The sequence below is a fragment of the Lonchura striata genome, chromosome 26 (assembly GCF_046129695.1).
Source record: "Lonchura striata isolate bLonStr1 chromosome 26, bLonStr1.mat, whole genome shotgun sequence".
NCBI lineage: Eukaryota > Metazoa > Chordata > Aves > Passeriformes > Estrildidae > Lonchura > Lonchura striata.
Window position 1 is genome coordinate 7,929,335 of NC_134628.1, and position 22,492 is coordinate 7,951,826.

General features: G+C 54.1%; 2 protein-coding genes across 4 annotated transcripts; one reads left to right on the forward strand and one right to left on the reverse strand.

Annotated features, from left to right (window-relative positions):
* Positions 1 to 208: 208 nt before the first annotated feature.
* Positions 209 to 10,123, reverse strand: LOC110469536 (discoidin, CUB and LCCL domain-containing protein 1). Its single transcript, XM_031506799.2, has 15 exons — positions 9,986 to 10,123; positions 7,059 to 7,280; positions 4,748 to 4,885; positions 4,254 to 4,305; positions 3,998 to 4,070; positions 3,698 to 3,831; positions 3,516 to 3,553; positions 3,203 to 3,397; positions 2,397 to 2,518; positions 2,144 to 2,312; positions 1,947 to 2,039; positions 1,663 to 1,753; positions 1,435 to 1,472; positions 1,152 to 1,268; positions 209 to 718 (listed from the first exon to the last, which is right to left on the reverse strand). The coding sequence occupies exons 1-15, from the start codon at positions 10,095 to 10,097 to the stop codon at positions 330 to 332; spliced, it is 1,983 nt and encodes a 660-aa protein (XP_031362659.2). The 5' UTR covers positions 10,098 to 10,123; the 3' UTR covers positions 209 to 329.
* A 485-nt stretch (positions 10,124 to 10,608) lies between these two features.
* Positions 10,609 to 20,801, forward strand: GMEB1 (glucocorticoid modulatory element binding protein 1). Of its 3 annotated transcripts, none has more exons than XM_021528307.2 (10): positions 10,609 to 10,659; positions 12,010 to 12,170; positions 13,091 to 13,173; positions 14,106 to 14,230; positions 14,980 to 15,083; positions 15,491 to 15,645; positions 16,752 to 16,880; positions 17,580 to 17,717; positions 18,776 to 18,898; positions 19,963 to 20,801. In XM_021528307.2, the coding sequence occupies exons 2-10, from the start codon at positions 12,043 to 12,045 to the stop codon at positions 20,667 to 20,669; spliced, it is 1,692 nt and encodes a 563-aa protein (XP_021383982.1). In that variant the 5' UTR covers positions 10,609 to 10,659; positions 12,010 to 12,042; the 3' UTR covers positions 20,670 to 20,801. The 3 variants fall into 3 exon arrangements, with proteins under 3 accessions (XP_021383982.1, XP_021383985.1, XP_031362654.1); XM_021528310.2 differs by lacking the exon at positions 10,609 to 10,659 and adding an exon at positions 11,100 to 11,255; XM_031506794.2 differs by lacking the exons at positions 10,609 to 10,659; positions 12,010 to 12,170; positions 13,091 to 13,173 and adding an exon at positions 13,265 to 13,377.
* The last annotated feature ends 1,691 nt before the right edge of the window (positions 20,802 to 22,492 follow it).

A 22,492-nucleotide genomic window follows, 5' to 3' on the forward strand; every position in this document is an offset into this window, starting at 1 on the left:
GAGCGGCGTCTGCCGCTGCGAGGGGCTTGTGGTGTCCCGGTGTATTGTCCTGGCTCAGCCAGGGGTTCCGCGGCTGGTGAGGGTGGAGGCTTTGACACCACGGGCAGTGGGAAAGGTGGCACAAGGACTGTAACACCCTGACCTAGGTGGATTGGTCACATCTCACATCCCTAGCCAGCAGGCAGTACAGGGCACTCCAGTCCACATATTTCTATATATTAAACATGTATTTACATAAAATTACTTTTAAAAAGCCCACTGCGAGCACAAAAAGATCTTCCTTTACACGCCTTCTCCCCCCCCTATATTGTGCCGCTGTGCTCCCCTCCTCACAAAGCTTCGTGGTACACATGTGCGAGGGGACAGTGCCTAGGCAACCCACAGGACCCCTCAGAGGAGGGGCTGCCAGTCCGCTCCACCCCAGCCAGCAGCTCCCCGGGCTGCAGGGCAGGGGTCTGGTACGGCACCGGGGAGCACCCAGCAGGTCCTGCGATGATACAAGTGCTGTGGCGCATCCCAGTGGGCTCCAGCTCACTGAATGGCATGGCGTACTCGGGCTCTGGCGGCAGTGGCTCTGCATACTCATGGTGCTTCCCTGGGATGTCATAGTGGTTCAGGACCAGTGGTAGAGTGTAGCCCTCTTCCAGGAGTGGCTTGAAGGTGGAGGGACCTGTCTGGCTGCTGGGGCTCACCTGCACTAGGTCTGGTTCAGTGTACCCTGAAACAGAGAGGCTGCCATGTCAGGAGGGTCATGGTGCTGCAGCAGAGGTGCATGAGGTTGGGTTGACAATCTGAGCATGTTTGGACTTTCAGGGATAGAAAAACTGCCAAAACCCACCCAACACAGGGAACCCACCCATGGAGACCCCACATTCCTCTGCCACACCACAGAGAGTGGCTCCTGCTGTCCCCATTCACTCTCCAGTGCCAACAGCTGTAATTGAGGTGGACTACTACTACTACTAAATAATGTGTGGTGCCATTACAATAAATTATAATAAATTATAATAATTAAATGGGCATGTCTAATTTATCAGGGCCTCCTTGTTGCACAGGACCACGATGCAGGAGGGGTCAGACCAGAATGGAGAAAGAGGTGCAATCAGGAAGATTCGACTCCAGCTCTAGGCTGAGGGACCAGTGCCTGTTACCTGGCGAATGGGTCCAGCTGAGGTCCCCTGGTGTGGGGGCCATGGTGAAGGACACCAGACTGGGGGCTGGCAGGCTCTGCAGGGAGCAGACCTGGCTGGACTCCAGCATGGGGTACCCTGGGCAGGGAGAGGAAACCCTCGGTTGTCACAGACTGTCACCTGGACGTGCAGGTGCCCCTGGGGCATGGGACAAGTCCAAGCTTGGCAGCAGCACCAGTTAAACCAGCTGCACCCCACAGCACACAGACCTCCGATTTTGGGGAGGAGTTCTGGACCCTTTTACCTTTTGTGATCCCGCAGTTCAGCTCCACTGCTGATTTCCTGCCAACGGGAGAGGCAAGATGGGGCAAGAGGTGCCAGATACCCTGTGCCCACCATCACATCTCCTCACACCCACTGCCTTAGGGGCTGCACCCCTTGGGACGCAGTGAGCAGCTAGATGAAGCTGCTGGAATTTGGAGAGGTGATGCCAAGTACCCCAGGGCAAAGCAGGGGACAAGACAGGACTAACCTCTTCCTGTGGCAGAGGAAAGCCAGGAGCAGGAGGCAGGAGCAGAGGAACACAAAGCCACCAATAAGCAGCATCACCAGCAGTGTGGAGCCTGGGGAGGGAGGGCAGTGTCAGCGCCCTGTGCCCCCACATCCCACCCCTTTGCATCCATGACTGCCAGAAGCCCACCTAGGGCCACTAGAGGAGGAAAATCAATGTGTTCCCATGGGGTGGGGGGGATGAAGCCCCAGTGGCACCTCGAACACAATGCTGCACCCTAAGGACATCTCCCCCATGGCACCCACCTGCCTTTTCTGGATCCAGGGTGATGCCAGGGATGGGGGTGTGGCTGGCTGGGTGGCTGGTGGGTTCAAGCACCTCCTTGGGGACACTGGGCACTACAGGACAAAGCAGGGACTGTGACTGTGGGACCCCCCAGGGTGGTGAAGGCCCCAGGAGGATGTTTTGACATGGGGGTGTGAGCTTCTGTGGAGGGTCTCACCGTAGGGATGGGGCACGCGGACCCGTGCCAGCTGGCAGCCCACCAGGGCCACCTTCAGGGCCACACGTTGGTGCCAGCTGTGTGGTGTGATACGGATGTAGCGGGCAATGATGGGGGGGATAAAGACATTAGAGACCTCCCCCTGGCTGTCAGCATTTCCTTCAAACACCTACCAGAGAAGGTGAAAAGGTGTCAATGGCTAAATATCCATGGGCAGGGGGTCTCAGCCCCATGATATTCTCCCCATGCCCACCTTGTCCTCCTGACCCCTGCTGCCTCTGTAGGGTCTCCAATTCTTCCCGTCGCGGCTAGAGGAGACACGGTAGGATGTCACATAGTAGTCATGCTGCTCAGAGGAGCCCTTTGTGATGATGCCTGTGAATACAGGAGGGGGTTCCCCACGGTCAGTCAGCGGTTGCAGGGCTGGGAATGGGCTGCCCTCTACTCCCAGCTGGAATAACCCCTATCTCTGGGATACTCAGGACTGAGCTGGGAAAGGACTAGGAGGGCAGGAAAGGTCACCTGGCAGAGGGGGATCCTTTCTAACCCTGGGAGGGGGTTTGGGTGGCAGATTCCAGTGTGGGATGCTCTGGTCTACACCCATAAACTGACAACCTGAAGCCCTGGCTGCCAGCCCTGCATTCCCCCCTCCTCCAGCCTCTGGCCGTACAATGTTCCCATTTTCCTTGCTGCGGTCGCCAGCCACTGGCACACAAAGCCCCTGCTTTTGGCAGGCTCAGGCTGCACAAAAGACACTCACTGGCACCAGATGCAAGAGCATAATATTAACTTGTTCATCCCAGAAATGGCTGCAGATGAGGGGGGCAAAGGGACAAGAGAAGGACAGGAGCAGCCGGAAGAGCTGGTGTGCTCTGCATCCCAGTTTGCACCAGTAAAACTACAGCACAATGAACTCCAGTGTATCCTGGGAATTATTGGGGTGCAACTGCCATGGGCAGTTTTGTGGGGATCAGTGAAGCTGGCACAGTGGGAGCACAGTGGTCAGGGTGGCATGGGGACACAGGCAGCTGTTGTTCCCCTCTGAAGCCCAACACTCACCTGTGACATTCCTTCGGGTGCCCAGGTCCAGCTCCAGCCAGGCAGCCTCGGCACCAGGTTCAGCTGCCCAGGAGTGGCCAGTGGTGCTAAGTGCTGCCTGTTTGGCCACCCAGGCTCGGTCCTGGCCCAGGACGTCCACCTCATGCCACCAGGACGAGGCATTGAAGGTGACCACATCCAGCACATCATCACAAGCTGGGGACAAGAGACAGCACACTGGGAACCCGGAAACCCCAACCAGGCACAGGGGAGTGGCAGCAGGTCTAACAGCTAAAATCATGCCTTAATTTCAGGGGAAATGGGAAAAAAATACCTTTGTGGAATACAAGTCGCTTCTCGGAGAGAGATCCCCTGTGTGGAAGAAAGGAGGGGGAGCATCATACAGGGTGAACAAACCCTGGGGTCTCTGGAATTCAGGGGTGGCAGTTTCCCAGTGTCAGTGCAGGTGGGTCCCGCAGCTCCATGTGGGTGCAGCCCCAGCCACTCCTCACCTACCTTTTGGAGCGGAGCCCGTTGGCAAAGGCTGACTCATAGAGCGTGATCCCCTTCTCCCGGGACAGGGTGACCTGCCCGCCCAGTTCATCCGCAATCACCCCAGCATGCACAGCTGCCTTGCACAGCACTGATGTCTGCAGGGAGTGGCGAGTAAGGGCAGCCCCCCACGGCAGGCCTGAGCACCCCGTGGGGCACCTCAAGGCCACACTCATCACCTCTGGGTTGCTGAGGGTGACAAGCAGTGGCCACATGTGCTGTGGGGACCATCCCCGGTGGGTGTACCATGGTGCCCACACTTACGTCCCGGTAGCCCTGGTTCGGGTTGCCCCAGATGTCCCCATGGATGTCCTTGCAGCCCGCAGGGCAGTACACACTGAAACACATGGTAAGGGGTGGGTCAGGGCTCCCTCCCATCCAACCCCTCTTCATACCCACTCTGCTCCCCATCCCACCGGAGCTTCATGTCAGGAGAGGGATGGAGATGAAACCAGGGCTGATGGGGACCCCTTGCGGAAGGGACACCAAAATGGGACAATTCCCCACTCCGACCACTCACCTGATGTGCTCCTGGGTGTAGTGGGTGCCTCGAACCAGGCAGGAGATCAGGTCTGCAAGGCAGGGACACCACAGGGTGAGGGACCCCCACCTCCCCCACAACACGCATTCCTTTCTGCCTCAGGGCACTTCATTCCCAACCGAATCCTGCTCCTCATTTGGGTTCTGCCCTTCATGCCCCTATGTCTGGAGGGGCAGGGAGGGATGGCCCCTTGATCCCTGCAGCCATTGGCCCCATGGCACAATCTATGCTGCCTGTGGCTTTTCCTGATATTGGGGTGCCACTTGACTTGGGGGTTCAGGGTTCTCAAAGGGGTCCCAGCTGGCCTGTGGGTCTCCCATGTTTGCCCTCAGTCAGGGAGAACATGGAAGTTTGAGAGCTCAGGGCAATGGAAGTTCATCCTGGGATCAGCAAGGAGCTTCCTCCACATCCCTGCATGGGCCAGGATACATCCCAGGGGTATCTCTGCATGCCAGGGGATGCTGACCCCATACCTGGGTGCTGTGAGGTGGCATAGGACACAAGGAAGCCTCGTCCTGAGCGGTGGCTGGTGCTGTTGAACAGGACGGTCACAGTGCTGGAGTTTGTCATCAGGAGTGGGGCAGAAGGGATGGAGTTCCTGCAGTAGGGCCCTGCCAGCAGGGATGGCACCAAGGAGAGGATTTGGGGTCCCTGGGGACATGCTTGGACACCCAGACCCCAGGACTTTACCTCCCCTGGCTTGGCCCTTGCCAGGACCAGGGAGGCTCAGGCATTTGGGTTGTGCTTAGGGTGGTCCCAGAGTTGTTCCACATCCGCACATCCTCAAGGTAGTCTCAGCACCAGGGTGCTGAAGGGCGGTCCCATGAAGCATGGCCCTATGCCAGGCTGGTCCCATCTTGAAGATGGTTTCATGTTTTGGGATGGTCCCACACCCAGGGTGGTCCCAGGCCAGGGCAACCTCATGACAGGATGGTCCCATGCCCAGGGTGGCTCCATTGCCCTCACTGGGCACCTGCCACTCCATCCCCCACTGCAGAGACTGGTACACACGGCATCACCCTACGGGACCCCAAAATGGAAGCTGTGTCCTTGTCTCCTCCCCATATCCCCTTTCATAGATGCTGCTGAAGCTGCCTCCTAAACTGCCCCCTCCCCCCATTAAACACATTAATTTGCAATTCTATCTCCCTCATTAAAACTTTGGCTTAGCAGGCAGGCAGATTCCTTAGGGATATCTCTGGTTCCAGCTGGGGACAGAACTGGTCCTAATGCCTGGACTGCCGTCACCCCCTGTCCCCCACATCGCTCTGCTCTGTATCATGCCTATCACTTGGGCCTCTGGGCACCCAGAGATGTTTTGAGCAAATGCCAGGGGACAGGTAACTATGCCCGTGTTCCCCTGGGGCTGCTAGTGACACCTCCCTCTGTGCCTTGGTTTCTCTACCCTGACCCACACCTTTATCCTGCCTTGGTCATGTTGAACCAGGAGGTCAGTCCCAGGGGACATGGGACACGTGCAAGCAGAGATCTCACATATGTGACAGAATTGAGATCTGCATAGTATGCAGATGAGCCACATGCAGATTTCCCTTCCACCAATTGCCAGATGGCAACGCTGACCTGGGTCACTGGTGCCACTTCTGTATGGATCTCAGTGATAGCCTGGGAGCTGGGGACCTCTCAGCTGAGCCCCAGAGGCTGCCACCCCCATGGGGATCCTGCCACGTCCCAGCAGAATCAGGCCAGGGGCCAGACACCAGCTGTGAGTCAGGAAAGGAGCCCACAGCCTCTGCCTTCTCCAACTGCTTCCCAGAAAACATCTGGGACTTCTCAAGGGCCAATGTCAGCCATGGGAGAGGAAGTGGAACTCAAGCTCTGTGTCATGCTGGCATGGCTCTGGTGGCACCCAAAGGGGCTGTGGGTGCCCAGTCACCTCCCCTAGGCCCCCAAGAGCATCATCTAGGAGTACTCCCCTTTCCCACATTGCTGTATCTCAGCCTGGGCTGGGATGTCTCTTAGCGTTGGGGACAATTATGTCCCTGAGGCCACAGCAGAGGGGATGGGGACCAGGGACCTTGCGTGCTGTAACCCATTTGGGGACCAGCCCAGAAAGGGTGAAAGCCCTGAAGAACAGGGAAAACTCCCAGTCCCATGGATACAAGCCAGCTCCTTTCCATTCTTCATTTCCCATTGCATCTCCTGTCCAGTTCCTGCTCCTCACCAGGGCTGCTCTTCTACCCCACCCCATCACTTGATGCTTCCCCCGACCCCCAGATGTTTTCCTCGGCATTTGTCATGTTTCCAGTGCTGCCAAATCCCTCCAAGACCATTAAATCTGTCTGGGAAAATCCAAGAACCGTTAGCTGGGCCAACAAATTAATTATTCCGTGGCTGCATCTGGTCCCAGCTGGGCAGTTCCCCCCCCAAGGCTTTGCAATAACCATCTCCTTGGGTACCCACCTCCTCAGATATCCCCATTTGCAAATATTACTCTCCTTCAATATCCTCCTCCTTGGATATCAACCCTTCTATTTGGGTAGCCCCACTCCTCAGGTATCCCCATTCTGGTATATTTCTCTTCTTTGGATAACCCACTCGTCAGCTACTGGATACCACTAATCCTCTAATCCTCTGATATTCCTCTCCTTGGATACCCCCTCCTTCAATACCCCTGTCCTTGGCTACTGCCCCACTTGGTTACCCCCCTCCTTAGATATTCTCCCTTCCCATGATGAAATCAGCTAAAACCCCAGATTTTCCTGATATTCTCCCTGTCCACAACATTGTATCACCCTTGCCTCAGTTCCCCCAGAACCCCCTTACCGTAAACAGTGCCAGTCTGGGGGTCAGTGAGCAGCAAGGAGCTGTGGGCACAGTGCTCTGAGGGCTCCAGATCCACATCTCCGAATGCCAGGAGTAGGGAGGTACCTGGGGGGGCTTGGAGCCGCCAGCAACACATGGTGTGGTTGGGATATGTGCCCGGGTAATTCTTGGAGCTCAGGGTGCCACTGTGGGGTGTCAGCAGTGTGTGGCCACAGCCGTTTCCTGCAGAGACACCGGGGAGGCTGCTCAGGCAGGCTGTTCCTTGCCTCAGTTTCCCCACTTGGTGAGGCCCCCAGAACAACCCCTGGGCACATGCAGCCTCTTCAGATGTTTTCCTCATCCAAAGCATAATTTTCTGGTGGTTTTTCTGAACGCTCCTGGCAGTGGGAACTGTCCACAGGGGGATCCAGGGATGAAGCTGCCATAGCTCCCCCCACAGCCACCCAGCATGACCCTCTATCTCCAGCTCCTCTACATCCTCCAGTAGAGGAGAACCTTAGTTTGGGGGGATATAAAAAGATTCAAGGAGAGAATATCCCTACTCCATGCAGCCATACAGAACTAGGCAGCCCCCAGGACCCCCTAACTGCAGCCTTGACCTTGAGGATAACCTTGGGCAGCTGCATCCCCATTGCCTCCTTCCCAGGCAAGAAACAATGTTATGGATAGGGAGAATATGCCAGATGCCAGACCCACCACAAAAGGGGCTTTTCTCTGAGCTCACTGCCTCTGGGCATGAGGGAATATCCTGGAAATAAGCTGAAAGCACCAGGCATTGAGACCTGGTCATAATTTCTGGGCAGGATTGGGGTGCAGGGAAAGTGGGAAAGCACCACTTAGCCCCCATTGTGTGGGCCAGGCGTTTGTCTGGGTCCAGTGCTCAACACCTCCTCCTCACATGCTCTAAAACCTGTTGCTCCTGCCAAGCATCATCCTGGCACAGCCAGAAAGAAAAGTGATGGCAGGCATAGATTTGCCCAGCCTTGGCTTCCCTCACTGTCACTGGGAGATGACACAAAGCACCAGCAAGGGAAAATAAAATCCTGCAGGGATAAAAAACGGGAAGGCTGATGGTGAAAGATGCCAGCCCCCGCGCAGAGTCCCCTCCTCCCTAGACTGTGGGAAGGGCTTGCATCCAAACTGGGGGGAGGTTTATCCTGTGGGACTGGGAAAAATCACCAACTTTTCCCCTTTCTGGGCAGTGTCTGCTGACAGAGCAGAGCTAGGAAGGATCAGGCCCTCCAAGAGCAGGGGATGGCAGGGGAGGGCAGCAGAGATCCCAGGGCTGCCAGGACAATAGCTTCCAGAAGGGGTGCTCTGCTGCAGGAGAGAAATTTGGGGTATTTAGGGGGAGTTTCTAGCACAGAAAGTTGAACCCGCTGGAATCTGTATCGAAAACCCTCTATGGCCAGGACAGCTGGATATGTGAGCCCAGTTGGGGGTCTTGGATGGATCCCCCTAGCTCTATATCCGTACTGGTGGTACAGAGGAGCTGTGGGGACCCACTCCGGGAAAAACTCATCCAAGGAAAGGAAAGCTTTGTTAAAAACATCCGGAGTGTGACCAGCACGTGCCAGGAGGGAATGTCAGAGATAAGCACAGAGCTGTGGGCACTCCTGGGAAGTTGGCGCCAAAGATAGTACCGAGGGGCCAGGAACAGCCAAGACAGCCACAGGGCACTTGCCCCCAGCCATGTAAACTTTACTCCCCTCCCAAAAAATGTGAAAACTGGATTTCCGGTGGGCGAGGGTGAACTCACGGCCGGACCCCGCTGGGATCATTCCTGCCAGGGATTTGTTTGTTTTCTCACAGGATGCAAGAAAGACACAACAGGGCAATGCTCCGACAAAATCCCGGCACACCCCTGCCTCTGTCATGCTGCTGGCCCCGGGAAAACTCCCCCGCATCCACCAGTGGCTTTGGTATCCGGTGGAAACCCGTTGCATGATGTGCCCCAAATCACACTTTTTGACCGGGAACGTAGGGGGATTCTACCTCCAGTGATCCCAGCTTGTCCCCGTGCCTCAGTTTCCCCTCGGGGAAAATAATGCTTTGCTTGACCTGTAGCTCTTTGTTTCCTCGCTCTTGGATGAGTTGGGGACGAGTGACATCGGGAAACACGAACTTTGGGATCGTCCTGGATGCTGCGGCTACAAATCCTCCCAAGAACAGCATTCCCGGGATGGAGCCCAGTGCCCGGCTCTGCCTGTGAACTCCAGCAATCCTCTTAACCCGGGGATTAGGGGTTCCCTGGGAAAGCCCTGCAGGCAGGATGGAGCCGAACGCGGGACTCTAGGGACCCCAGGCGTAGTCGCCACCGTGGACAGAGACAGAGGGAGCTGGGGGGGGGGCTGCGGGGAAAATGGGCGGGTGCAGGACCGGCGGGGGTGGTGGGAGCAGGGACAGAGCTCGTCCCGTCCGGTACCGGAGCAGAGGGATACTGGGGACCCCGTCCCGGAACAGGACAGACAGACGGCGGGGACCCCGTCCAGTCCGGTACCGAGACAGAGGGATGGCGAGGATTCCGTTTCGGTCGGTACCGGAGCAAAGGGATGGCAGGGACCCTGTCCCGGGTCGGTACCGGGACAGAGGGATGGCAGAGATCCCGTTCCGGAAAAGAACCGGGGCAGGCGCACCATGACGACCCTGTGCCGGTGTGGTCTGCCCTGGTAACAGCAGGGAACCGTTACCAGGAGCCCATCCTGATTCGATCCCAGTCCAGACACCGCGAAGAGCCCGTCCCGAACCATCCCGGGGCAGAGGCGAGCCCGTCCAGTCCTCCTTCCCAGTCCCCATACCACACCAAGTTCCGGTCTCATCCCGGCGAGCGAAGCAGAAGCTCCGGAGGTACTGGTGGGAGCGGAGTTCCCGGTACCGCGTCCCGGGGTGAGATGTCCCGCCGCCGGTGCTCCGCAATCAGCACTCACCATCCTGTGCGCCGGCCGAGTGCAGACCCAAAGGGCTGAGCAGGAGGCAGCGGCAGACTAGGACCAGCACCAGCGCCAGCGCCCCCGGGGCCGCCCCGCCGCCCGCCCGCATCCTCCTTGCTCCCGCCGCCGCCGCCGCCCGGCCCCACCGCGGCTCCGCAGCGCTGTCTCCCGGCCCCGCCTCCCTTCATCCTACCGCGCCCATTGGCTGTCGCCGCCCGACCCCGCGTTACCATTGGTCTTCCTCGTTGTCAGTCGACCGGCACGCACGGCGGGGGCAGTGGGGGATTTGGCGGGACGGCCGGCCGGGGGAGGTCCCGGTGGTCCCGCCGGGGCTGGCGTGGGGCGGGGCGGGAGATGCCTGGTAGCGCGTTCCACGATTCGCTGCTGTGACCGGGGGGAGCGAACCTCGCCGTGACACTCCCGCCGGTAACTCGTGGCTGTGGGCTGGCGGGTGACGCCGCGAAGGCGATACTGCTGGCGGCCACCAGGGAGCAGCACAGCGCTGCGTGCTTCACCGCTCGGCCCCTTTAAGGCAGGCGGCGGCCGGAAGTGCTGGCGGCCGAGGCCGCGGCGGGCACTGCGCATGCGTTGCTGCTGCCCGGCCCGCCTCCCCCCTCCCCATCCCCCCGTTCCCCCGTCCCACAGCCCCCGGTCTCGGCCGCTCGCCGACGGTAAGGCCCAGCTGCCGCCGCGCTATGGGGGCCGGGAGGGGCCATGCGGCGCGAAGGGGCGGGGCGGGGCGGGAGGGGGCCTGGCCCCGCCGAGAGGGGAGGGAGGGGTCGCCGCCGTACGTGCCGCCGCCGCTGCCGCAAGGGCGGGCGTCGCGCGCGCGCCGCTCGGGATGGGGGGGTAGCGGGGGGGCAGCCAGCGCCGTAGGGAGGGGGGCCGAGGCCACGCCCCCTCCCCCGGGCAGGCCACGCCCCGTCGCGCCGCGCGCGCCGCGGGGTGGTCCCGCGGGTCCCATGTCACATGACCTCTCGACCCCCGAGCGGCAGCGCGGGGACCCGGCGGGGGCCGCGGGCTCCCCTCTGTAGCTCCCCCCGCTTCTCACTGCAGGCCTCGGCGTGATCGCCGCCGCTATTTGTCCGTGTCCTATTGACCCCCCCCCCCCCTCCCCGCGCCAGATATCCTGGCGAAGCTCTGCCGTCTCTCGAGGGTCCCGGGTGGCTCTGTTTGTCCCCCGGAGCGGGATGAGGCGCGGGAAACCACGGGAGTCCCATTCCTGGAGCCGGGTGGGCGCGTGGTCCCTGTGTCGTCGGCTCACCAGGTTTGTCTTGGTGTATCCCAACTACGGGATGTTGAAACCCCTTCACTCACCAGGAGATTCTGACCTGAAATTCACCCATCTGAGATTTAGATGGGATATTGAGAAAAAATTGTTCTCTGTGAGGGTAGTGAGGCCCTGGCATAGGTTGCCCAGAGAAGCTGGCTGCCCCATCCCTGGAACCATCCAAGGCCAGGCAGGATGGGGCTTGGAACCAGCTGGTCAAGTGGAAGGTGTCCCTACCCATGGCAGGAGGTGGGATGAGATGAGCTTTCAGGTTCCTTCTCACTTGAACCATTCCATGATTCTGAGACTGGTTTTCCCAGCAGCTTGTAGACCTCAGGCTTGCAGGGATGACCTCCAGCTGCAAACTCTAACCAGACCACCTCTGTGCCTCATGCACAATCATAGGCACGTCCTCTGGGAGTGCAGCTTCTTCGGGACTCCCTGTCAGGTCTTCCTGCATTAGCACCACACCTTGACACCAGCTTCTACTGGGAAGGATCATCCACAGGCATGTTCCTGTTAGTGAGGGATCAGAGCATGCCAGGGGTGGCTGGAAACACTGGCCAGGGCCAGTGAGAGAAACTCTGTGTTGAAAACACACTCTTGCCAAAACACACCAATGTGGGTCTGTTCCTTGGTGCCAAGTTGGGGGTTCAGAACTGGAGAGAGCTGCTGGCTCAGGAAGTTATGAGTGGGATGATACCAGGGTGATCTGCCTCTGAGATCTATTCCCAGCTCTTGTGATCTACAGGGAGGAAAAAACCTTGCCGGGTTCATGTGAGAGATGGCGAATGCCGAGGTGAGCGTCCCTGTGGGTGATGTGGTGGTTGTACCAAGTGATGGCAATGAAGGGGAGAACCCGGAGGATACCAAAACCCAAGTGATCTTGCAGCTCCAGCCAGTGCAGCAAGGGTGAGTAGGATGGTACTACCTGGGAGGTGCAAGGTGGGATGGGGGGGAGCCCTGTGGGTTTTCATGGGACTGAGCGTCACTGTGTTTTCCAGGTCTATGTCAGTTTTGTGCCAAGCAGGGGAGAGAGAAAATACAACAGATTAAATCTTTTATGTGTGTGGTTTTCATGGGGCCTCCGAGGCCTGAAATTGTCCTGTGAGGCTGGGTTGGTGCAGTGCTCGTGAATCGTGGAAGAGTGCTGTCCCAGACTCTCTTTTCCTTCTCCAGTCCCAGGGTTGGTTTTTGCCATACTACAACCATTGGATGCAGTGGTCTGTGTGTTCAAACCTTAATGTGCCTCTGTGCCAGCTCTCCCCTAAAATAATCCTCTTCTAAAATAAAGAAGATGGGGCTGGGATGTGGAGGGAATTTTGTAGCTCCCTGGTAGCTGCTGCAGAGAGTGGCTTCATCTTCACTCTGGACCAATCAGGATGGAAAAAATGGCTCTAGTTTGAGGGCAGGGTGGCTGTGGGCCTGACAGTGACTTCCCTTTGTGGTCATCTGTATGGCAGTGTTACACAGGGCTCAAAGGGAAATCTTGGGACACTGTCTGGGCTCTGGTTCCTGTTGTCGAGGGTGACTGAAAGCAGAGGAAAAGGCACAGGGAAGCCTGCAGAGCTGCCTCAATGACGCTGGCAGAGTGGAGGGTGAGATGACAGCACTGGGAATGCCTCTGTGTCTGCCAGCCCTTGGGATTACTAGTGTTTTGTTTTATTAGTGTTCGCCAAAAAATTCCTGGTGATTGAAATGGTATCAGACAAAATTAATGTCCCTTGAGGTCAGGCAAAAAGAAAATTTACTGAATTTTTTAACCCTGTGCTGTGAATCCTAATTTCCCATGATTTATATAGTTTGTTTTTGGATGGCCACTTTCACCACAGGATTTACCAAGAGGGCTCCGAGGCCAGCGCCGCTGTGGTGGCCGTGGAAACCCACACCATCCACAAGCTGGAAGAAGGGATTGGTGAGTTCCCACCAATGAATCCCCTCCTGTGCAGGGCTGGTGTCTCCAGTTCACTGGGCTTCCTTTTGGCTCTGCCCCTGCAGATGCTGATTCCCAGGCATGGATGTGGGTAAAGGGGCTGGGCATACTCTGGAATAAAAGTCTGCTGTTACTACTTGGTCTCAAAGTCCTGGAAGTGAGATCCTGGCTCTCCTTCAATGAATGGTAAGGGTTCCCATGGGATCCAGGGGAGCCGGGATGTCACCCTAGTCCTATGTCCAGAGACTGGCAGCAGGAATGATGGTGCTGAGGATGTGGTGGCTGAAGCATCAGGCTCTGGTTGTGGGGTCTTCTCTGAACCAGCCATCTGATGGTTTGGATTGGATGTTCATAAGAACAGAGCAGGTTGGCTCCAACTGCTCTCTCCCATCCAGAGCAGTGTGTGGGAAAAGGCTCCTATCACCGAATGCTGTCACTAGATCTTGAGTAGAGTTCTGCCTCCTGGGTTGATTTGAGTCTTTTGGCAGTATTAGCAGAAACTCTGCACATGAAGAGAATATATTATCAGTAAATATCTGATATAATTGCTAAAGAGATACCAGAGCTGCAAGAATCTGAGAGATATCTGTGGTTCAAATTTTAAACCATTTTGTTGCCACTAAGATTGTTCTCATTCCTCCCCACCTTACAGATGCATTTGATTTCTGATTTCATGTTTCCTTATAGATAAGCTTTATTTGGAGCATTGTTACACCAAAAAGCAGATGCCAGTTGCTGTTAGAGTTAATCTGAACTAACTCTGAGAAGATGGAGAGGACTGATCCTGAACTGGGATCTGCCCTTTTTTTTGGTTTCCCAAGTGCAGGTCTCATAACCTATCAGCTTCCAGCTCCTGCCTTGTGGGATTGGAGCCTCTTGGTGGAAAGTTTCACTTTGAGCTGTTCCTCCCTCAGACCCCAGCACCCTTGAAACGAGTGAGGAAATTGAGATCGCCTATCCCATCACCTGTGGGGAGAGCAAAGCCATCCTTCTCTGGAAGAAGTTTGTCTGTCCAGGAATTAATGTCAAGTGTGTGAAGGTAAAGGAGAAACTCCCAGTGGATTCCTTTCTGCTTTTCAGGTGTGCTGGTTGGCCTCCATAGGAATTCCTTAGATTTTGTGTTTCATCCTGAGTCCTTGGATTGTTGGTGCCAAGGTTGTTTTCTTGATGGGGAGAAGCATGGAAAGAGTGGATTAAGGAGGGAAGGATATCACCCATTTTGTATTTCAGTGGTATTGGCCCTTGAAGAAGGACTGAAGGCAGGCAAGATATATGTGTTGAGATCTGGCAGAGCTTTGCCTCCTCCCTTTTCCTCAGTGTCCTGGTACTTCACTCCTTTCACTTCCTTGTCAAGCAGGTTGCATTGAGAAGGTGTTACCTTTTCCCACCTGAGACCATGGCAGTGTGACAGCCAAGCCCCTTGTGCTCCTGCCCCTCAGCAGGAACTACTCAAGTCACTGGAGCAGGGCAGAATGGATGCTCAAGGGAAGACCTGTGGCAGCTGGATGCTGCTGGGCCATTGGATGTAACAGAAATCTCCTGTAATGATCTCCAAAATGACCATACATGTTCATAGGAGATGATTTTGTTCATATGAAGTCTTCAGGGCTGTTTTTGGTTAGGGCTGTGAATGCCTAGATCTGTGAGCATTGCTGTGCCCAGGGGATCAAAGCTGGCAGGGATCTGAGAAGCAGCTCTTCTCTCTGGGTGGAAGTGGGGGCTCAGATGAACTGTGTTGGGTGTCCCAATCCTCCCTGTTTGCTGAACCTTTGCTTGTCTCATTACCAGTTCAATGACCAACTGATTAGCCCAAAGCACTTTGTTCACCTGGCTGGGAAGTCTACCCTGAAGGATTGGAAGAGAGCCATTCGTCTCGGAGGAATCATGCTAAGGTATTTGACCCCTGTCCAACTTCAGAGCTCCACCCCTGCAGCTGCAGGACCCCCAGCAGGCATTTTGTCTGCCTTGCAGTCCCCATGGAGGCCCACAGTACCTGGGCCAGCAGCCTGCAGAGATTCTGGCTCCATGATGTGAGGGTCAGGATCCCTCACCCTCGACAGAAGTGGCATTGCCTGGGGAACCTGGGGTGGAACAGGACTGAAAACATGTGTGTGAAGCTGGAGGTCTCTTGTGCTTGCCATTTGAAAGCCTTGCAGGAGATTTTTTGGGTGCAGAGTGGCCCTAGTATGTCCCTTTCTCTTTCCTTCCCATGACCATAGCATTCCCAGGTGGAATACTCCCTTTTGTCTCTAGGCTGAGATTTTAGCTGAGCCTGATTCTATCCCTACTCCCTGCACAGGAAAATGATGGATTCTGGGCAGATTGACTTCTACCAGCATGACAAAGTTTGTACCAACACCTGTCGAAGCACCAAGTTTGATCTCCTGATCAGTAGTGCCAGAGCACCAGTGCCAGGGCAGCAGAGCGTGGTGCAGACTCCAACCTCAGCTGATGGTAGGAAACCAGTTACCAATGCCGTGGGAACTTCCCTCTGATGCTCCTCTCCCTCCCACACACACTTTACACCTTCCTCCTGGGCACATCAGGGCAGTCCCACCAGGAGATTGATCTGGTTTCTGGGAAGGAAAATGCTTCTTATGTCTGTTTGGAGAAGCCTTGGCAGCATCTGTCGGGGAGCTCTGCTCTGTGGGACTGTGAAGGTTGGAAAACAGCTGGCATCAAGAAGCTGCTTTCCAGAGAGGCAGCCTTCATAGCCCAGAGAAGAATTGAGAGTCTTGTAGGCGTCTTTGTTCTGGGATCCTCATGGGAGCAAACACAGCATTTTCTGATATATTTCCCATTTGGGAGTCTGTTATAAAGGCATGAGTTGGTCTTAGGGGTGAATTTAGAAATTATGTCCTTCTTCAGAACATCCATGAACAGGATGTGGTGGTTGGACATGATTTGATTGTTATTCCAGCTGCAAGTTCTCAGTGATCCTGTGCTCCAGAGCAGATATTGATCTCTTTGCTGAGGTTAAGGGAGAAGACTGTTCCCAACTGTACCACATTGTTAAGCTGGGTGGGTTACGTTTCTCTGAGCCCCTGGGTGGGTGACATGGCAGAATTGTCCATAGGCTAAGGAGAATCTCTTGGAAAGCACCATAGCCAACTTACAGTGGCTGCACTGTAGTTAGTCCCAAATTTGATCCAGAAACTTAGAATTGCATCAGATCCATTTCCCTTTTATAAAACAGCTGGGACCCCAGCTCCATTTCATGAGGAATTAGGGGTGCAGAGCTTCCTGTGGATGATGCAAGGGGAGAAGGGTGGCTGGGCTGAGCCTTATGAGTTCCCTTCTTTATTCTGCTCCCTTTCTGCTCCCTTGAGCTGGGACTCCACTGTGCAAGGCATATGGTTTTCCCTTCAGAAGCTCCAGAGCTTTTCACAGTCACAGTTCCAATGAGAAGCAGCAATATTTGCTTTTAACTGGTTTGGTTGAAAGAAGCCAAGCACAAACCCGACCCAAAGAGTGAAAGAGAGCCTGGAGAGAACTGAGGGGTTAGGAAGCAAAGCAGGGATTCAGGCTATCAGAGGGAGCTGATGAGGGCTTTCTGGCAGGGAGCATCACCCAGATTGCGCTGTCAGAGGAGAGTATGGAGGAGGGGATAGAGTGGAACTCGGCTCTGACAGCTGCTGTCACCATGGCCACTGAGGAAGGCATGAAAAAGGACATGGATGAGATTTCAGGTAAGCTTTGGCTGCTTGTTGGGTGTTTTTTCCCCCTCTCCTCCCCTGTTACATTTTGGAAACCTAAATCTTGCAAATAAGTAAAGTTTGGGCAATGACAAAGCCGTCCCTCAGCCCCTTGGATCTCCAGCATTACCCAGGCATCCAGGCTTTCTGCCAATGGAGCTCCTTATCACTGTAGGACTTTGGCCCTGGCCTCATGACTGATGGATAATCCCTCAGATCAGATATTACTTGTTACAGTGAAAGGCTTTTCTGTTTTATTCCAAGGATCTGAAACACATCTGCCAGCCTGGAGCTAGGCTGGAACCAACAAAGAGTAGAGTAATGTTTGTTCCCTGTCAACTGTCTGTTCCGTGTCTCTCTGGCCTTCCATCCCTTTGTTGTATCAGTATGGAAGCTTAGTTAGAATGTTCTCAAATAATTATTTTAAGCTCTGCACCTTGCAAAAATGTGAAAAGCTGCCTTAGAATTAATGGACTTGCTTAAAAACCTGTCCCTGATTTGCTGCCTGAGTCCATTTGGCTTGGTTTGGGGTTGGTTATTTTTTTCACGTCCTGTCCACCCCAGTAGCCAAGCTACCTTGCAAAGGTAGTCACCTTGAAAAGATACGCTTGCCTGAGAAGTTTAAGGTTGCCCTGTGGGAAAAATGCCAAATGCTTGTATATATTGACTTCTTTTCCTCCTCTTTTGTGCCAGAGGACACGCTGATGTTCTGGAAAGGAATAGCTGATGTGGGGCTGATGGAAGAGGTAGTGTGCAACATCCAAAAGGAAATAGAAGAAGTCCTAAGAGGTGTGCAGCAGCGGTTGGGTCAGGCTCCCTTCCAGATGACAGGTAGGTTGTGAGGAAGAAGCCTCAAAAGGGCAGTTCCAGGCAAAAAAAAAAACCAACAGTGCTAAGAGTCCATTCCACCATGTGAAGCTGGTGAGTCAGGATGGGGAGCAAGTTCCAATCATTTGCTGAGTTGTGGGAGCATTGTCTGTGTACTCAGCCTGCTCAGCTGTGAAGTGTCTGCTTCAAAGCACAAGTATGCACCATTCCATCCTGTTCCCTGAGCAAAGTGACCCTGGCAGCTTGCTCAGACCATCAGATGACTGTCCACAGCTCCCAGCCCTGATGGAAGCTTTCCCAGAGTCACTTCAACTGGAGTTACTCAAACACTTCTCTGTGACACTGCAGGCCTAAACAGGTCCTGCCCCCTCACTTCTTGTTCTGCTTTCACTGGTTCCAGAAAACCTGTTTTGGGGGGCTGAACCAGATGAGGGAAATTATCTGGGTTAAAATTAAATCCCCTTCCCTTTTCAGGGTTATTTTTAATTTGTAACAGGCTCCCTAATCTGGTTCAGCACATGCCCCTGTGAACACCTCTTGTTGATGCTCTTCCTGGGAGAACATCCATGTAGCCACAAACTTCATTTTACCCAGGTTATTTTTTTTTTTTAAATTTTCTAATTTAACTTTGGGCTGGCACATTTTTGTGTCTGGTAGGTGTCAGGTTTTGGGAATTGCGAGTGATGAAAGTCAGTGGATTGTAACAGACATTTTGCACAGCTTTCAGTGGAGCTTGGCATGTTAATGACACTGTCAGGAGCATGGGGTGATGATTTGTAGGTGGAGAGCTCGTTTGTATCTCTGTGGTTGCAAATTACACTTTCATTTGCAGCAGTTAGGAGCTGCTTGAGTGACACAGCTATGTCCAATTTGCTTTATCATGTGAATGGGATTATTTAATCCTGGCATGTCAGAAGGATGAGGGGGTTGAGTTGCCTTTTTTTTAGCTAGCCCTTCTGAAAGAACAGAGAGTGTTTTAAAAAGCAGTAAAAATTTTTTGGTGTAACAGGAGCATCTTTTGAGTGCTCAAGTCTTAACGTCCCTGTGCCCTTTCCTTGGAGATGCTGCAGTCCTGAACAATGTCGCCCATACATTTGGCTTAATGGACACAGTCAAGAAGGTACTGGACAACAGGAAAAACCAGACAGAGCAAGGAGAGGAACAGTTTCTTTACACACTGGCAGGTAAAGTGCCTAACAAGAGTTCACATCCTGCTGCTACTCTTGGGAATGGACATGACTTTCCTTTTCCCCAGTTAATTAGGGTTAGTGTTCAGTACAGGCTGCCCCAAAACAAGTGCATCCCAATCCCTTTCTGTCCTAGCACTTGAATGTAATTTCCTCTCTCCCCTGTCTCACAGAGAGCAGTTGCTTGGGACGTTGGACAGCCCAAAGTCTGTGCCCTTTGCTGCAGTTGGGGTGCTGCAGGCATGAGTCCAATTCCCTCAGAATTAGGGACAGGACCTGCCAGCTCAGTGCTGTGCCATGGTCACCTGAGCTGTGGACAGTGTTGTGCTATACCCAAGCTAATAAGCCTCTCTGAGTATGGGGTGCTGAGCTTCTGCTTGTCTTGGCTATCAGGGCTATGTGCTTGTCTTATGGTGCTATTGGATGTCCTGCTCAGCTTACCCTGAGCTGAAGCCACTGACTGACCTGGGATCCCCAGAGCTCCTCACTGGATGTGTCTCCTTCCTCACCATGTACTGTAGGATCTGTTGGTATCTGAGATGTTCTAGTCCCCTATTGCCCTGGATAAATGAGGTCACTGTGCTACTTTGGCTCCCAGTGTTCCTACTGATAAGTGTTGAGGGAGATGTTTCATTGACCCAGGCATCCTGCTGGCTGTCCCCAGTGCAGGTGCTTGGCTCCTGGGGAGATGACCCAGCCAAGCTCAGGAAGCAATTTGAACTGCCTGGGGGGGTTTATTCACTCTCCCTTGCAGGCAGGTTTAGCTTGTGGGAGCAGAAATGTCCATTGCCTTGTCAGTAGGAATAGCCAACATGTGTGGAATGTAACCTATGTCTTACCCGGGTGCTGGCAGCTGGTACATTGACTGGGTCTATGTAGGTGGCAGAAAAACCTACCCTTTTCCTTCAGTGCCATTTGATCTTGAGGGAGAAGCCATGATCAGGCTCACTGGGTGGTTGGGTGACCTCCTGTCACAAACCTGGGAGTGATGGTTGGTTCTGGAGCCCCAAGAGCGGCTACTTACCCTGGTGTGACATGTTGCTCAATCATTCCCTATGCAGACCTGGAGCGGCAGCTGGAAGAACAGAAGAAACTTGCCAAGGACCAGAAGGCCAAGTCCCAAACTATCCAGAATGTGGTGCTGATGCCTATGAGCACTCCCAAGCCTCCCAAGAGACCCCGTCTGCAGCGCCCAGCCTCCGCTACCATCCTTAGCCCCTCCACCCCAATCCAGCAGCCTCAGTTCACTGTCATCTCCCCCATCACCATCGCACCCGTTGGACAACAGTTCTCAGTGGGCAACATCCCAGTGGCAACCCTCAGCCAAGGCTCCAGCCCAGTGACTGTTCATACCTTGCCATCTGGCTCCCAGCTCTTCCGATATGCCACCGTGGTTTCATCCTCCAAGACCAGTTCCTCGGACACCGTTACCCTGCACCCGTCCTCCAGCCTGGCACTGCTGAGCTCAGCAGCCATGCAGGACACTGGGGCCCTGGCGAATGTGGCAACCATGGTCAACCCTGTGGAACTGGTGGCCATGGAGTCTGGCATCACTTCCACCATCCAAGCTGTGGAAAGCACCTCGGACGATGGGCAGACCATCATAGAGATCGACCCGGCGCCAGATCCTGAGGCAGACACAGATGAATCAGAGGGCAAAGCTGTGATCCTGGAGACAGAGCTGAGGACTGAGGAGAAAGTGGTGGGAGATGTGGAAGACCATCAGCACCAGGTCCATAATGTGGAGATTGTGGTCTTGGAAGACTAATGGGGAAGGCAAGCATCGGTTAGGGGAAGAGCTGGGAATTTGTTTTATTTCAGGCTTTTTTGTTAAGTGTCTTTTCCAGCCACCCCATTTATTACTATGGATATTTTCATTGTACTGTATATTTTATATATATATATATATATATATATATATATATATATATATATATATATATATAAAGTTGTTTTTTTTTTCTTAAAAAACAAAGCTGGAGAAACACGTGAGACTTGGATAAGGCTCCGTCTCCATTGAGCACTGAACAATACCGCTTGTGGCAGGGTGAAGGAGAGACTGGATCTCTGCTGGACAACCCAACCAGGAGGAACTAGCCATGCCTCAGTGCTTCTGCTCCAGGGCTGCCCTGGCCCGGAGACTTTATTTGAGAGACAATAACACTTGAGTGTGGATGTGGCTGTGAGAAGGGGTGACAGATTTGGGGTGGAACAGGTACCTCATTTGTATTTTTATTTTCCCCAGGGAAAGGGAATTCTGTCAGACCCTTAATTGTCACCTCAAATGGAATTCTTTTATTATTTTTCTTTCTTTGGGGAGGCTGACAGTACAATGAATTTACTGTCCATATTCTCCTCCTCCACACAAAATTGTTTTTATATCTCTATCTTTTTGTATTTGTTTGCTCTCTCCCTTCCCTTGTCCAGAGCTCTCAGCTGCAAAACCATGGGACCTTCTCTCAGGGTCCCTGTATCCCAATCCCTCCTCTTCCCATGGCACTTTTCCCCCATCCCTTTCCCTGCCTGGTAAGATTTGGTGATGCGAACACTGCTTGAAGACTCCAAGATCACTTCAGCATTTTGTATAAGGCAAAAAATATTAACTCAAGCTCAAACTCAGATCATCCCCCTTGGCTGCTCAGCACCACAGGGACCTTTCAGGGTGTACAAAGCATGTTGTGCTATTGCTTTCTGGGAGAGCCAGATTTTGGATCAGGACAGCTTCTGTTTACACGGTGTACTGAGGCTGCTCCGTGCTTGTCGCTACTTGTTTGGTGGTTTTATTTTTGTATTATTTTTTCTTCTTTCTTCCTGTTATCTCTTGGCAGGGTTAGAACTGGCACATTCTTGAAATATGGTGCACCCCACTGTTTTCCCACTTTCCCTCTTTTTTTTCCGTGGTTGGAGATCCATTTGGGCTTTGCCACGCTGGGAAAATGGAGGGGAAAAGCACCAGGTGGCTTCAGAGATGCAGAGGTTTGGGAGGCTGGGAGCTGCTTGGCTGGAAATATTAAGCAAAGGAAATACACCTGCGGAGGGTGTGGGGAGGGCAGGAAGATGTGTCTGGCTATTTTTTTGCATTAAAAGGAAAAACGGAGTTAAGCTCCAATGGATTTTTTCATTGAAGAGGTGAAAGGCGGTGCCTCCATTGCCTTGGGGACAGCAGGGGATGGGCAGGGATTCCTGAACCTTGATTTCTGAGGGGTGGTCGCTTCTGCTCTGATCTTGGCCTCTGGGAAGTGTTTCCTGGCTTGGGGTGGAGGTGGGAATGGCTGTGGGAGCCAGATCCCACAGATCTGGAGAAGGTTCTGTGGAGACTCTTAGAGCCCCTTCCAGGGCCTTAAGGGGCTCCAAGAGAGCTGGAGAGGAACTTCGGACAAGGGCCTGGAGGGACAGAACAAGGAAGAATGGCTTCCCACTGCCAGAGGGCAGGGTTAGATGGAGTTATGGGAAAGAATTCTTCCCTGTGAGGCGGGGGTGCCCAGAGCAGCTGTGGCTGCCCCTGAATCCCTGGAAGTGTCCAAGGCCAGGTTGGATAGAGCTTGGAGCAACCTGAAATAGTGGAAGGTGTCCCTGCCATGGCAGGGAGTA

Excerpts from the sequence above, each read along its gene's own strand:
- GMEB1 (XM_021528307.2), top strand. The coding sequence starts at position 12,043 with ATGGCGAATGCCGAGGTGAGCGTCCCTGTGGGTGATGTGGTGGTTGTA. Across the intron at positions 14,231-14,979 it reads TTAATGTCAAGTGTGTGAAG|TTCAATGACCAACTGATTAG; the intron begins GTAAAGGAGAAA and ends TCTCATTACCAG. Across the intron at positions 15,084-15,490 it reads CTCGGAGGAATCATGCTAAG|GAAAATGATGGATTCTGGGC; the intron begins GTATTTGACCCC and ends CTCCCTGCACAG.
- LOC110469536 (XM_031506799.2), bottom strand. The coding sequence starts at position 10,097 with ATGCGGGCGGGCGGCGGGGCGGCCCCGGGGGCGCTGGCGCTGGTGCTG. Across the intron at positions 3,832-3,997 it reads CGAACCAGGGCTACCGGGAC|ACATCAGTGCTGTGCAAGGC; the intron begins GTAAGTGTGGGC and ends CACTCCCTGCAG. Across the intron at positions 3,398-3,515 it reads GCGACTTGTATTCCACAAAG|CTTGTGATGATGTGCTGGAT; the intron begins GTATTTTTTTCC and ends TCTTGTCCCCAG.